The 16180-nt window shown below is 35.0% G+C and overlaps 1 protein-coding gene across 6 annotated transcripts in view; it reads left to right on the plus strand.

Annotated features, from left to right (window-relative positions):
• The window catches only part of LOC137634304 (ninein-like protein), a 116633-nt gene that overhangs the window by 23559 nt on the left and 76894 nt on the right, over positions 1 to 16180 (plus strand). For 4 of the 6 annotated variants that reach the window (XM_068366655.1, XM_068366657.1, XM_068366658.1 and 1 more), the window contains exons 2-6: positions 1553 to 1744; positions 4933 to 5038; positions 11773 to 11934; positions 14321 to 14416; positions 15954 to 16067. In XM_068366655.1, the coding sequence (XP_068222756.1) occupies positions 1572 to 1744; positions 4933 to 5038; positions 11773 to 11934; positions 14321 to 14416; positions 15954 to 16067 (651 nt within the window). In that variant the 5' untranslated portion in view covers positions 1553 to 1571. Of the gene's footprint in view, positions 1 to 1552; positions 1745 to 4932; positions 5039 to 11772; positions 11935 to 14320; positions 14417 to 15953; positions 16068 to 16180 lie in introns of those variants that run through there. The other 2 variants (XM_068366660.1, XM_068366661.1) reach the window with 2 other exon arrangements.

The raw sequence follows: 16180 nt of genomic DNA on the forward strand, positions 1-16180 counted from the left end.
CCGTCACAGAGGCTTAGATCTTTCCAACAATAAAGATCTACAGGACCTCCTTAAGTCTTTTGAGACCACCAAGGAGCGTCGTTTGGTTACACCTGGTTGGAATTTAGACGTGGTTCTAAGATTCCTTATGTCAGACAGGTTCGAACCACTTCAATCAGCCTCCCTGAAAGATCTCACCTTTAAGACTCTTTTCCTGATATGCTTAACCACAGCTAAAAGAGTCAGTGAGATTCATGCCTTCAGCAGGAACATCGGATTCTCATCCGAAACGGCTACATGTTCTACAACTTGGTTTTCTAGCCAAACACGAGCTGCCTTCTCGGCCTTGACCAATATCGTTCGATATTCCAAACTTATCGTATGGTTGGAAATGAACTAGAAAGAGTATTATGTCCTGTAAGAGCTCTTAAGTTCTATTTTAAAAACCTTTACGAGGCCCGTCTGAAGCTTTATGGTGTTCAGTTAAGAATCCATCTTTGCCTATGTCAGAGAATTCTTTATCCTATTTTATCAGACTGTTAATACGAGAAGCTCATTCCCTTCTGAATGAGGAAGACCAAGCTTGGCTGAAGGTAAGGACACACGAAGTTAGAGCTGTCACAACTTCCGTGGCCTTTGAACAAAATAGATCTCTGCAAAGTATATTCGACGCAACCTATTGGAAAAGCGAATCAGTGTTCGCGTCTTTTATCTTAAGAATGTCCAGTCTCTTTACGAGAACTGCTACACTCTGGGACCATTCGTAGCAACGAGTGCAGTAGTGGTGGGGGCTCCACCACTACAATTCCCTAATTCCAGAACCTTTTTAATCTTTCTCTTGAAATATTTTTGGGTTGTCCGGAAGGCTAAGAAGCCTTTCGCATCCTACTTGATTTGGCGGGTGGTCAAAATCATTTCTTGAGAAGCGCCTAGATTAGAGGTTTTGATGAGGACCTTTAGTATGGGTTGCAACCCTTCATACTTCAGCTCCTAGGAGTCGCTCAGCATCCTATGAGGATCGCGAGGCTCAGTAAGGAAGACGTACTTAAAAAGGCAGAGTAATTGTTCAAGTCGTCTTCCTTACCAGGTACTTGTTTATTTTATGCTTGTTATTTTGAATAACTGCTAAATGAAATACGGAATACTTAGCTCATAATAATGTCAACATGTAATGCTGGTCTCTACCCACCCCCCTGGGTGTGAATCAGCTATATGATCATCGGGTAAGTTTAATATTGAAAAATGTTATTTTCCTTAGTAAAATAAATTTTTGAATATACTTACCCGATGATCATAAATTAAAGGACCCACCCTTCCTCCCCAATAGAGACCCAGTGGACAGAGGAGAAAATTGGTTCTTTGTTGACATTGAGTACTTGAGTACCTTTGACAGATGGCGCTGTTGATGTACACCCCCACCTGTATAGCGATCGCTGGCGTATTCCGCCCGTAGGTTTTTTCTGTCGGGCAGCAGGGATGCAGCTATATGATCATCGGGTAAGTATATTCTAAAATTTATTTTACTAAGGAAAATAAAATTTTTTTATTTTAATTCTGTAATTATTTGTAACAGATGGACAAGTGTGTATGCAATGGCCAGTGGATCAACCAGCAGGACTCCTGAAGAGCAACTTCGCAGTCTGTTTAGTGAGTGTGAATTAACACCACTAGGATCCCTCACGTTGCGGGGGCTCCAGCAGTTGTGTTCAAAGCTTCAACTAGGAAATTGTACAAATGAACTCCTGAATAGGCTACGTAAGCACAGGTAAGCGGTCGTCTTTAACTAAGACAGTTCATGTGATATGCTTACAAGTTGGGGTATTTATTTTTTCGAAAGTTGGTTATCTCTGTAGGGTATTGGCTTACCTTGTACTCTTTCGGTTGTGGAAGACTTCGAGACTTGTGTATATTGCATTGGATATCCGTAATGGTTTATTTTTTGAGTATGAGAATACAAATTTGGTTAAGAGTGCAGATCCACCCTTGCTTTAGTGGTATCATAAAGTGATCTAGGATTTGTATTTATGGATTTTTTACAACTAAGATGTATAGGTTTTTTAAGACAAAATCTGAATTACAGATACCACCCAGTTGAACTTACTTGAGTCTGTCCAGCCTACTGAGTATGTGCTTTTTCCAAATAAGACTGTCATTATAGAGAATATGGATGTTAGGTAGTACAGTAACAAAATTTGAGCCGTTATTGTATTCTCAAAAAGCAAATATAAAAGTAAAAATCAAATAAATACTGTACACAGATTTTAAGCACTTGCCAACCCAGCATTATGAGCTAAGTGTGAAGAACTCTTCCAGATTCATTTAAGTCAGTGGAAAATTCCTCTTTGGATTATAGCAGTCTAGTTTTTGTGAATGGTTGTTCCATTCTCATATACCTGGATAACGACCATAGAGTCGTATGTCTAAACCAGTAGAATTAATATTTGAGTGTGTGAAAATCCACGCCAATTAATACATGTTAAGGTCAACGATCAAGGTTAAGGTTGAGCAAAAGGTCGAGAAATAAGCTGCCGCGGCGGAGGTCTGCGCTCTATTGAGTGCCCCTCTCATTGGAATGTTGATTGATATAGGTTAAAAGATTTGTAAAGGAAGTACTTCTGTAGTTCTGTAACAATTTAAGCAAGTAAAACATGCAAGATGCTATGTTGGCCTTTTATACTTATTCCACCAATTTTACAAGACTACATTTACAGTGTTAACTCCTATGAATCTTCTTAAGGACTCTGTCTTGTAATAGATTGAAAAATTTCATCATGGTTAAATTAAAGTTTCCTTCCTTGGTACAAAGAAACAAAAAGGAAGTGGTAAAGATTAATGCATTTGGGAGCAAAAGGTTTATAGGAAAGAAACTCTACTACAGTGTGCTCTGAAATTCTCACTTATTGGAAACCCTCTTGAAGGCAGAAATTAATCATGGCTTGTTAAAAGGAAAACCTATGGTGGAGTATTATAATCTGTTAAATGAATACGTGAACGATAACTTGACAAATTACAAGATAATCCTTATTATAATTATTGCACCGCATTATAATTATCACTGTAAAATAGTTCAGATGGATAAAAAATTGAAAATCCCAATTTTTTTAGAGCTATTTTAAACATTAAAAAAATGGAAATTGATAAAATTCCAGAAGTTAGTAAAGCCATGACTATATTTTATTGATAAAAGACAGAAATCAGTTGAATAAAAGTCTGGAGAGATACTCCAAAGAATTTTCTGTTTGTCACTTTATATCATGGAAGGTAGTGTGTCCCTATGAATTATCACCAGGAAGGGTCTATACAATAATGCCATCATCATGAAAGGGAAGGGAATCTGAGTTTACTGAATTTTGTAATGCTTTTATCTGGAGACTAGATGTATACAGTGTTTCGGAGAGAGCCATTCTGGTTAAGATTTTATAGAACAAGATCCTGTTTATAGAAAATTTACTTGACTTGAAATAGCAAAGGCCACGCTTCACAAGTTTTCACATTCAAGTAACAGATTGAATAATTTTGGTAGTAATAAGAGTATGCTTGTTGATTGATTGATAATGTGATTGAGGTAAAAATGTAAAATTAATGTTATTGCCCAAGATAACTTGTAAATTAAGCCAAAGGAAGCATCATTGTGAAAAGATTTTTGCATAGGCATGATGATGTTGAAATTAATGCACTTGATATACACTTACTTAGGTTGGAAAATTTGATAGCTTCGCTATCTGCAAATTTGATAATAGCCAAGTTGAGATACTATCACGAGATTTGCCTGCACAAGTATGAGTGAAAATTATATGAAGCACTTTAAATTTAATTGTTAAAACCAAAAGAAGAATTGCAGTTGGTTTAGTCTCTCTGAATTGCTGGATATCGCTTCAAATGGATGATGAAGATTTTGCCATCAACCTATGATAAGCATTTTAAAGCTTGTACTGTATTGGTCACAATATGGTAAATGGATATTTAGAGTTAAAAAGTACGGTACAGTACCGGGTAATTATATAAACCCCTTAGGCTAGATTCCCATTACCATATCCGGTTTTATATACAGTTTGACACAGGAAGTGCACCCAGTCACACACTAACTGCACGGCTAGTTCCTTTGTGTAGTTCCACCCACCACCACTGCCATCCCTCGCTACAGTAAGGGAGTGACACGGTGCATTTCCTCATAGGTGTGCCGAAAATTCCTGCGTCTAACTGTATAATTTATTACTACAAAATAGACTTTAGTGATTAAAAAAGTAGATGATGAATGAAGAATTACAGTATTGATTTAAAAGCTCGAGATGTAGACAACTGGCAAAATCTAACTGAGGCCCTTCGCGTCAATAGGTGTAGGAGGAGATGAGGAATTATATAAACTAATACAGTAAAGGTAAAGATAATTCATTAGAATCATTTATATGCTAGAGATTGAAAGAGTAATCTCCAGATATACATGAATTATCTGTATATCTGGAAGTAGAATTGATTCTTCTAAGAATATTTTGTTTAAAGGTAGTCTACAATGGTCCATGGAATTTTTTGGTCCCTTGAAAATTACCGTTATTATTATTACTGGTATTTTTGTTTAGACAAAATCTTTATGGAATTTCATCCTTTGGTTCTTAGTAGTGCTTCAGCTTTGGAAGGGACTTGGCCTCGTATATGTTTTTTAAATTTATAGCATACCTTTTTGAGGTTTTAAGATACTTTAACATACAGTAATCCTTTAGCTTTTAGATACCAAAATAACAAGTAAAATGTTTTGTTTTTGATTTGCAACAACAGAAGACCTAAATTTGGTGAACTATTGTATTTTTTAGATAACTAACATTTGTAGGACCTGAAGTGTTCTGTGATTATAGAGGCAAACTATTTATGATTACTGCTTAGTAATTCTGAAACTAAGATTTCATTAGTTTATGAATGTAGGTCATAGTTCTAGAAAGTTGACACATTTCCCCTCAGGCTCAAGGTGTGTGGCCCATACACACCAAAGACTATCGATGATCCATTACAAGATGTAACCTTTGATGAATTTAGAGAAGTCTTTATTTTCCTTCTCTCTGAACAGGTGAGGGTGCATGTCTTGGGTAAGCTCTCAGCTTGGTTGACGGTTGTCTGATACTGCATTGAAAAGTATCTGTTATTGGGTACTTTACCTCATGTATGATGTTTGTTGGAAATAATGAACAAGAATTCTTTTAATGTCTAATAGAAACTTTTAGGCAGTATCAGACAAACCTGCCAAGTTGAAACCTACCTCAATGTGGTCTTGTATTATCTAGCTTGTAAGGGCTCTATTAATGGGCATATTAGCTATGCTGGTGGTGATGGGGCATGGTTTAGGCCCTCTGCATGTACATATGTTCCATTTAAGCTTGCTCTGGGTAAGACTGGTTTACGTAGAAGGTGCCCCGTGCAGTACATGATTAGACGAAGTTTCTCCTTTAAAAATAGTTGATGGATTAGGTCTGTTTGAATCTATGTGACTGTTTTGTTTTGTTTTCTCAAACGGGAAGGATAAGTAGATGATTTAGCAGCCAGGATATGTAGGGATCTATATAGAAATCTTTAAGAAATTATAAAATCACTGTAATCTCCAGTTGAGATTGCAGTGTGACCTCCAGTGTGTGTTCAATTGAAAAGCGCTTGGGTCATTTATCAAGCCTTGGGGCGTGAGGTTGTTCACCGGTGAGCCTCGGCCATAACATTTTAAAGAACTATTTCCAGTTGATGGTTTTTATTTTTATTTTCTAGAATATGAAAGAAATTAGTGAGCCTCCCATTTCAACTTCATGTTCCAGACTTTTTACTATGTAACATTTTTGTGTTAGAAGTCTGATCGAACTCTCTCCTGTGTTTTGTCTTTGGGACTCTTGCATGATTTTGTCTATGGTCTTCATCTTATTAATTCTATGTGATGTCCTTGGTTTTCCCATCCTGCTTTTCCATTCTCCTATAGTCATACCTCATTTAAGTCCTTTTGAACTTTGTTGATTTTTATTAAGAAATTTTAGGGAAATGGATGTCAATTTTAGTTTATTTTTCATTCTACAATTAAAATGTATAATTATAATAGAAAAATTGTGAAAAAAGTTTTACTATCAAATAACTTATTGTATTAGCAATGATGTTTTTTTCTTTTGTAGGGTTTTAAGCGTTTCATTTTAGTTTTTCAAAGGGTTCCTTTTTGTGCTAAGTTGGGATTCTTGGAACCAGTCAAGGATGTAACATGAGGTATGACTCGAATTCTAAGTAACAGACTACTGTGGTACTGGATCTTTTGTTCCCAAATTTTCTCTGTCCTTTGAGACCTCAATTTTCTTTCTATCCTTTGTATACTACATCTCTCTGTGACTTTATCATTCTTAATATGATCTTACGTTTCACTCCATCTTTAAAATCTGATTATCTTCCTGTTTCTCTTGAAGGACCTTTACTACTACTGTACCTGTAATGGTTACACAAGGCACAGTAGGGAATACATGTACCTTCCCCAGCCTCTTAAATTGGTGTTGTACTCTACAACTCCTGATTAGTTGTTACAGTGTTTTTAAGAGGCTATTAAAAAAAAGATTATTTTACTTGGAAAATTATTTTGTGGTTTCATTTTTTTTTTTATTCAGGTTGACCTGAGACTTTACAGTGCAAAATTATTAGGCACAGCTATTGGTAGTAGTTGCCCAAAGAAAATATATCTTTGGTAAATTCAATTCCAAGGAAAGGCATTTTAGATAACGGAGACATCCACATAAGTGGTAGGAAACTCCTGTTCAGTATTTGTTCTCCCAGATGGTTCAGGAAGGGAATCTTTGTTTTTGATGATTTACTTTTATCTCTTTAATTAAGTTATTGTTATTGGATCGCTGTATCTTGTACTGGTGCATTAATTTTGGTCAGAATGACATGTGTTTTAACGTGGCTATGATAAAGTATCATGAATTTTCAGTTCATCAAATTATCTTTGGTGTTGATAGAGTTTGCATGTGACAGGTTGCATCTTTGGTGGTGTTCACCTTGCATATAGAAGTGTCTTCTTCAGAATTTGATGTGAAATTTTCATTATTTGAAAACGTGTATACATTAAACCTGTATATATATATATCGGTGGTAATTCTGGAACATGGCATTGGTAGTATTCCAATATTTCATTACCTGGTTACCATATGATGGGACTTCTTCGCACAGGATGCCAAGGAAATCCTGCAAACAGGACTGCAAATCTTTGTATGCTCCTGTGAGGCAGTTGCAACAGCCATTTATTTTACAGTCTTAGGTCATTGTTTTTCAGATTAAAATTTTTTTCATAGTATTAATTGATGACAATATATGAAATGCTGTGTAAAATGTATCATCATTATCTCTATAGCATAGAGAATTTTTCCAACCACAATTTTATCCCAGCACCTAGTGTTAAAATATGGTGTTAGTGCTATCTAAAACCAAAATTGTAGTTGAAATAAAGTAGGTGAACTTTAGAGATAGCAATGCATTGCATGATTGTATATCCGTTGTATACTACAGTGCACCTGATTTATATTACTGTATTACATGTAGAGGTATGTAGTTTGCCATTATTTATTTATTTTATAGACATAGATCAAGATTGATATGTAGGGGAGTGTATGGTTTCCTTTTTTATTTTTTTATAGAGATACAGTATTGAAAAGGCATACTGTATCGAGTAGTGTATAATGTATTTTTATCCATAACATTTATAATTTTTTTCCTTAATTAGTTTTTAATGAACTTGATACTCCTTTTTTCAGTTTCTCTCTCTCTTTCTCTCTCTCTCTCTCTCTCTCTCTCTCTCTCTCTCTCTCTCTCTCTCTCTCTCTCTCTCTCTCTTTTAAACTTACATGATTTTGCTTTCATTTATTTTGGCTGTTATGTTTGCTTGATTTTAAAGTGAAAGCAATGCTGCTGGCTTTGATAACACTTTCATAAGAATTTCAAGCATAGTATGTAAATTAGTTTGAGAGTATTCACTGTTTAAAGTATAGTAGTTAAAATTACTTAGTTTTATATACTATATATTTAAAGCTTGGAATTTATTTCCACTGGTAGTTTTATAAACTCACTGTAGCAAAATCATTACCTGTGTATCGTTGTTATGGCAAAGAACGAATATAATTTTAGTTTATTACAATAAAGGAAACACTATAGAAAATGGGCTTAGTGCTTTTAGATTTTTACATTTTGTAGCATAAGATTATAAGTAGAAATTCCCATTGAAGATAATGTAGTTTATAAGTTGTAGTATATTGCACTATTCACTTATATATGGCTGTGCAGATATCATGCTCAGATAATGCTTAGGCCTGCGTAAATAAGAGAGGTGCATTTCCATGAAGCAGAAATAATTGGTGCGAAATTAAAGCAGTGTGTGCTTCACCGCATATTCATATTCTTTCATTTATCTATAGCGCAGTTATTCTTTGCAGTAAAAGTATAGTACAGGTCCTCAACTTACAAACGTTCAAAGATACAAACAAATCCAACTGAAAATTACAAAGATAAGATAAAGAAATAATTAACCCTTTTACCCCCAAAGGACGCACTGGTACGATTCACAAAACTTATCCCTTTACCCCCATGGTCGTACCGGTACGTCCTTGCAAAAAAATGCTATAAAATTTTTTTTTTTTTTTCATATTTTTGATAATTTTTTTTGAGAAAATTCAGGCATTTTCCAAGAGAATGAGACCAACCTGACCTCTCTATGACAAAAATGAAGGCTGTTAGAGCAATTTTAATAAAATATATTGCAAAATGTGCTGGGGAAAAAATAACCCCTTGGGGGTTAAGGGTTGGAAATTTCCAAAGAGCCTGGGGGTAAAAGGGTTAATAAAACAATATCATTTCATACAGTAAGCAAAACAACATTTGTAGTAACCTAATATCTATATCATAAGAAACTCGGCTATTTGATGACTTTTGTAGCTGGAAATCATAGGCATTGGATTCAAGTTAAGCGCACCTTAGGCCAAAATTTAACAAAATTCATCTCAAAAACAACTATACTTACAAACACCTTCTTGGAACCAATTAAGTTTGTAAGGTGAGGTCCTTCCGTATTCGTGTTCAGGTATTCTTTGCAAGAAAAGTACAGTACAGTAGTATATAACCCAAATATTTCTGCAGAGCAGAATTGCATTCTTGTAGTGTTGATTTTGATAGATGGTGAATAATGTGTGTAATGTTAAGGGCAAGTGACTATGTCATTTTTGTTTTGATTTGTCAGAAATTTATAATTTTGGTTATGTGTTCACAATATTACATTCCGCATTAGGGCTCGCCTCATAAGTTCAGTCAAAGTTTATCCTATTTTCGCACTTTAAAAAGCTAACAAACACTATATTGAAATAAATGTTCCTCAGTGTATATAAACCTTTTGTCCTGTAAAATAGGGAGCGTGTCTTCATCGGAGATTGAATGGTCGTCAAAATCATTAACGAGGTAGTAAATGAGAGGTGGTGAGTGCGGCCAAGTAGCTAGCTCTCCCCTGATGGTAGCTCTTCACTTTTGTCTTTGGCTGCATTGTTGCTCTCTAACCAAAGGTTTTGATCTTTTTTCTATCGGAAAGTGAATGTTGGCTGTTGCTGCCTTTGTTTAAAAATCAAGAAAATTAGTACTTGCAGGGGTAAGAGTGGACATTGCAACCAGTTCTTAGCTAAATCGGCTGTAGATCTGTTCTCTCTCTCTGTGCTTCTTGTAGGGGCATGATTGTGATCATCCCTATGTGCCGAGTGTAAGTCGTATGCCTTGAAATGGGAGAGAGTGAGTTAAGCTTTATCTAGGACCATCTTCGCAACGCCCATGAGGACACCAAAGAAGATGTTGGCCTCTGCCGTTCCCTCATTGAGTCTTTTACCTCCTTTTCTGGGCATTTGTCCCTGGTGAGTATGCATAAGGTCAAGGAGCCCTCAGTTCTATATCACCATGCTTATCAAAGGTTGAAGGCCCTTACGTCATTGCTGGGCATATCACCAACAATCTTAGCTGGTGGCTGGATGAAGAAAACCTCTCCAGGGAGTCCCGCTCGACTCTTTCTTTCTGGGCTGTTATCAGATTCCCAAAGGAGAGGTGGGGAGCTCATCTGAATGATCTAGTCATCTCAGGAGTATGGTCAGAAGAAGAAATGCATCTGCTCATCAACATCCTGGAAATATAATCAGCCTTTTTACCGCTGCAAGCATTCCAAGAATGCTTGAGAAGCCAATAGGTAGTTTTGATGTGTGACAATACTAGCCTTACGTCATTAAGCGAGGTGGCATGGTCTCGTGCAGTCTCTGCAAACTGACGAAGTTTTTTGCCAGACTTTGTGGCCAAAACTTTGAATCTGTCAGTGCACGACCCCAGGTTTGAGACCTTCTCTGTCACTTACGTGAAGTGATGGGTGGTGATTGAGAGATGTTTTTGTGTCCTGTGAGGGCTCTGCGCTGCCATCTGAAGAAGATCCAACACCTCAGAGCTGACTGTCATTGACTCTTCCTTAGCACTGGCAAGACTAAGAAAGAGTTGTCAAGAAACACTATCTCTTTTTGGCTTTGTGAGGAGGTCAGTAAAGTGTACTTTGCTCCATGACCACTGAGAGGGTTGAAGTACCAGCTACTGTAGGTCCAGAACTAAAGTCGGGGGTATAGGCCCCACCCTAGTCTTCAAGAGGAATCTTGCAGTAGGCCAGGTGTTGAAGGAAAAACAACAGTCCCCTTTCACAGGCTTTTATCTACAAGAGTATATTCACAAGTCCCTTGACACCTTTGGGTTTGGTTCAGCTGTGGTGGCTATTCTAGTCATTGTGTAGCCAGCCTAGCTCCCACACAGGACTGAAAGTATGTTGTACGTTGTAACATATACTGTTGATGTAAGCCTGAAATGAAAGGTTGAATGACTAGTTCTTTATTTTTCTGCCTCTCTTGAGGATGAAGCAGTATTCATTGGATTTGATTTTAACACTGTTAAGCTACACTTCTGAGCTCCATTCTTTAGAATCGAGAGAAATATCTTGGGGAGGATGGGGGAATTCATAGCATCCCAGTGATCATCATAGATATATATCATTCCAGATTATCACCTTCAGGGAAAGGACTCCTTCCTTCTACCACATACATATCTTATCAGCATATCCATCCCTATGATAGATACTGGGTTGCTTGAGTTATCTTTACCTCTGTATGGGACTCGAGGGATTGACTCATCCAGGGAAGAAAAAGAAAATGCTTACAATCCACCAACCAGTGATTCTCCCCATTTTCAAGGACTAAAGGTCTGTATAACTATAGGAACAAATAGCAAATTTTAAAAGTAATTTGTATTTATCCTATCTATGCAAACCTGAATCCGAATCCTTTAAAGTTAATTTCTCAACTCGACTAAACCTCTTAGATCTAAGCCGAAGGTCAAAAGTGAATAGCTTCCCACAGTTTGGGGGGGCTGACTCTCCTGCACTCACCACCTGTTGTTAACTACCTCGTTAATGGTTTCAACGGCTGATTCAGCTTTGCTGGGCATGTTCCATATTTTAAAGGACTGGTTTTTATAGCTAAGAGAAATACAAATTAGTTTGAAGATTCGTTAAGTTATTCTTCATGATTATTATATTTTCCAAACTTTGATGTACCGTATCCTGAGCAGTAAATTAGACATTCTTTTAAACATAGTGGATGGGTATTTCACATAACATCCTTTTCATTTGTGAGAGTTAAAAGTATCTTAGTAATAAAAGTACAATTTTAAACCCATTCCACCCAACAATTTAATGATAATGAATCTAACATGCCTTCACCTTCTTGACTGCTATAGGAGCATCTCTCATCTACCTCAATTCTTGCACATGGAGATATGAGTACAGAAGAATCTTCTTATGGAACGGCTGACGAAGGCATTATGGAAGCTTGCTCCGATGCAACATTGGCATCAAGCAGCAGCGCCAGCCGACCAGAGTCCCAAATTAGTGCCACGCAGGTAATTATTATTATTATTATTACTAGCCAAGACACAACCCTAGTTGGAAAAGGAAGATGCTATAAGCCCAAGGGGTCCAATAGTAAAAATAGCCAAGTGAGGAAAGGAAATAAGGAAAAAAATAAATGATGAGAACAAATTGACAATAAATCATTCTAAAAACAGTAACAACATCAAAACATATGTCATATATAAACTATTAACAACATCACAACAGATATGTCATATATACACTATCAACAACATCACAACAGATATGTCATATATATACACTATCAACAACATCACAACGGATATGTCATATATACACTATCAACATCATCACAACAGATATGTCATATATACACTATCAACAACATCACAACAGATATGTCATATATACACTATCAACAACATCACAACAGATATGTCCTATATACACTATCAACAACATCACAACAGATATGTCATATATAAACTATCAACAACATCACAACAGATATGTCATATATAAACTATTAACAACATCACAACAGATATGTCATATATAAACTATTAACAACATCACAACAGATATGTCATATATAAACTATTAACAATGTCAAAACAGATATGTCATATATAAACTATAAAAAGACTCATGTCAGTCTGGTCAAAATAAAATTTGCTGCAACTTTGAACTTTTGAAGTTCTACTGATTCAACAACCCCGATTAGGAAGATCATTCCACAACTTGGTCACAGCTGGAATAAAAGGTTGTGAATGGGTGTTCTCTGGTATCTAGTATTGAGACTGCTAACTCTTGAAAGGTAAAGGGTTTGACATAACATGGTTACATTGGAGTAATAGCTATTGGACATAATACGATTACATTAAAATTATAACTGTTTGACATAACACGATTACATTGAAATTATAACTTTTTGACTTAACAGAATTACATTGAAATTAAAAGTTTGACATAACACGATTATTAAAATTATACACTTTGACATAATTCCATTAGCCTACATTAAAATTATAACTGTTTGGCATAACACAATTACAATAAAATTATAACCGTTTGACATAACACGATTACGTTCAAATTTTAACTGTTTGACGTAACACGCTGTACATTTGTAACTGTTTGACGTAACACACTGTACATTAAAATTGTAACTGTTTGATAAAATTGTAACTGTTTGACGTAACACGCTGTACATTGAAATTGTAACTGTTTGACGTAACACGCTGTACATTGAAATTGTAACTGTTTGACGTAACACGCTGTACATTGAAATTGTAACTGTTTGACGTAACACGCTGTACATTGAAATTGTAACTGTTTGACGTAACACGCTGTACATTGAAATTGTAACTGTTTGACGTAACACGCTGTACATTGAAATTGTAACTGTTTGACGTAACACGCTGTACATTGAAATTGTAACTGTTTGACGTAACACGCTGTACATTGAAATTGTAACTGTTTGACGTAACACGCTGTACATTGAAATTGTAACTGTTTGACGTAACACGCTGTACATTAAAATTGTAACTGTTCAAACCTTACGTGCATTTACATCGCCTAAAAGTAATTTAAATTATCTTTTACATGTTTTTCAATAAATATTTGCTACTATGTAGTGACTCAAATTAACAGGCTTTAACTTATAATGCAGTACTTATTAAGATACATAAGAAATCATGATTACTGTACAGTATATTTCAAAATTGCAAAGTAAGTGAACATCATTTTATGATTAGATTAGGGTCTTCGAAAGGAGATAAGGCAGCTTACTTCCGATAATGACATAATTGACATATCAGTTTATCGGTGATAATTTCCTGGCCTTTCAAAACTTGGGAATTAATGATAAAATGTCCTCTCCCAAAATATATATATGTAGTTGTTAGCAATAAGTATGAATACAGTGAAACCTTTAGATACGAAAGTTCCTGTATACGAAGAACTCATTTTACGAGATGACATGCAAAGAATTTTTCGCCTCATATTACGAAAAAGTACTCAGAATACGAAACTAAATTTGCGCGGTTAGGTTAGGGATGCTGAATGATTCAATTGTATGTGGGTGGCTCTATTTCCTTTTATTTCTATATAGGAAAAAATCATGTTATAAAATCCACTCCAGAGCGAATTAATTTTGTATCATGAGGTATTACTATATATTTATATGAAAAAAGGGAGTAGGTAGTGAAATAGAAAAAGAGAAAAATAGGAATGTGAAGTAGAATATAAAAGAATATGAACAGAAACATGGGTACAGTCATTATACCCCCAGTCTTCCCATTAAATTTGTACCCTACTGTACTGGAATATAAATTTGAGACAAATCTCTTAGACATTTCTCATCTTTATTTTATGTCATGGGCTTTAACTTTAAGTACTTTTCTTTGCCCTTAGTCCCCGGAAGAGTTGGAAGGAAAGTTAAGCGAGCCTGTAGTGCAAGCAACCAGTAGTCAACCCCCGAGCCTTTCATACTCGGGAGACAATGAAGAGGTAAGTGGTTTTTACCGAACCTTAAAACTTGCTTTGTTTTAAATTTTCTTTCTTGTAGACTTAATTGCATTTGCTTGAATTTAGGTATTTCTGGATTTTTTTAATCAAGTTACCGAGTGATTTTTATGTGTAAGTAAATAATTTGTTGCTAATAAATGGAACTTCTGGATAACATAGGCCATAGAAGTCCTTTTGTATGCCACACATAATGAACTTCTATCACAAAAATCTAAACACCTCTCTTTTAAATTCATCATCATCATCTACTCCTATTGACGCAAAGGGCTTCTGATAGATTTCGCCAGTCGTCTCTATATTGAGCTTTTAAATTGATGCTTCTCCATTCATCATCTCCCTCTTCATTTTAAATTAAAATGGATAATTTATACATCATACATCCTGTAATAAAATAAATTCATTCTATTCCTAAACTGTGTATGAGGATTACTGGTAAACGTGTGTGGCTTCCAAACGTAATCTTGAAATTCATTGATCATGGTGTGTCTAAATTTTGCTCAAGAATATTATTTAACATTTAAAACTTTATGCATGCTTCACTAAAGGGAATAAGAATGATGTTTGATCTTAAAAGTTTGATTTAATAAGAATAAATAGTTTATACCAATGATTATGAACATTTTTATTAAATGTCAAGTATGCTTTGAGCATATTCCATGTAATATATATATATATATATATATATATATATATATATATATATATATATATATATATATATATATATATATATATGTATACCTATATGAAGTCTTTGGGTTATAACAGTATCTACTTTATTACTTAAAACATTTTGTGGATAGAACACAGCTACCATGAAGGAATTTTATAATCATTTTGGGTGATATTTTATCATTCTACATTCAAGTCCTCAATAGGTTTTTTATAGTCATGTGTGGGTTTCCATGTCATAAAGTGTGTTATTATGTCCTAGATTATGGATTGACTATTGCATTTAGTGACTTCTGTGCTCACGTAAATCACTGTAGTTAAGTGTGTTCCATATTTCATTAAAACACAAATTACAGCATGTTGTAGGAACAGATTTATGATGTAACCCAATGATCTACTACAGTATATGTGTGTGTGTGTGTGTATGTATTTGTGTGTGTGTATATTATATATATGTATATATATATATATATATATATATATATATATATATATATATATATATACATATACATATATATATATATATATATATATATATATATATATATATATATATATATATATATATATATATATATATATATATATACACACACACACACACACACACACACACACACACATATACAGTATAAGAATGTATGTATAATGTCTTACTTTTGATAAGTGTATCATACATACCACTTAGTATTACCTTAATTTATTTTAATGCCATGCTTTTGCATTTCATAGATCTAACTGCATTCTAGCATCAAGAACAGTTTGTAATAAGTAATGTACTGTACGTTCTGCATTTCCTTTAACCGAAGCATGAGGTGAATGCGTCTCATTAACATTGTTGCAGGAATATCTACGTGCCACGTGGCAGCGGCTCGGCGTCGGCCATGATGGCTATCTCTCCCTGGATGAGCTGGCGACTGTATGTCATGCAATTGGAATGGAAAAGGTTGCTAATGAGGTACGTTGCATTGGCGATAGTGTGCGAAGGCTGTCATTAGATAGTACATTCTTATAAGTTGGTATTACAGAAGGTTGTCAACTTACAAACTTTATGTTCCAAAAAGTTCTTTG

This window comes from Palaemon carinicauda, chromosome 44 (assembly GCF_036898095.1).
Source record: "Palaemon carinicauda isolate YSFRI2023 chromosome 44, ASM3689809v2, whole genome shotgun sequence".
NCBI classification, from domain to species: domain Eukaryota; kingdom Metazoa; phylum Arthropoda; class Malacostraca; order Decapoda; family Palaemonidae; genus Palaemon; species Palaemon carinicauda.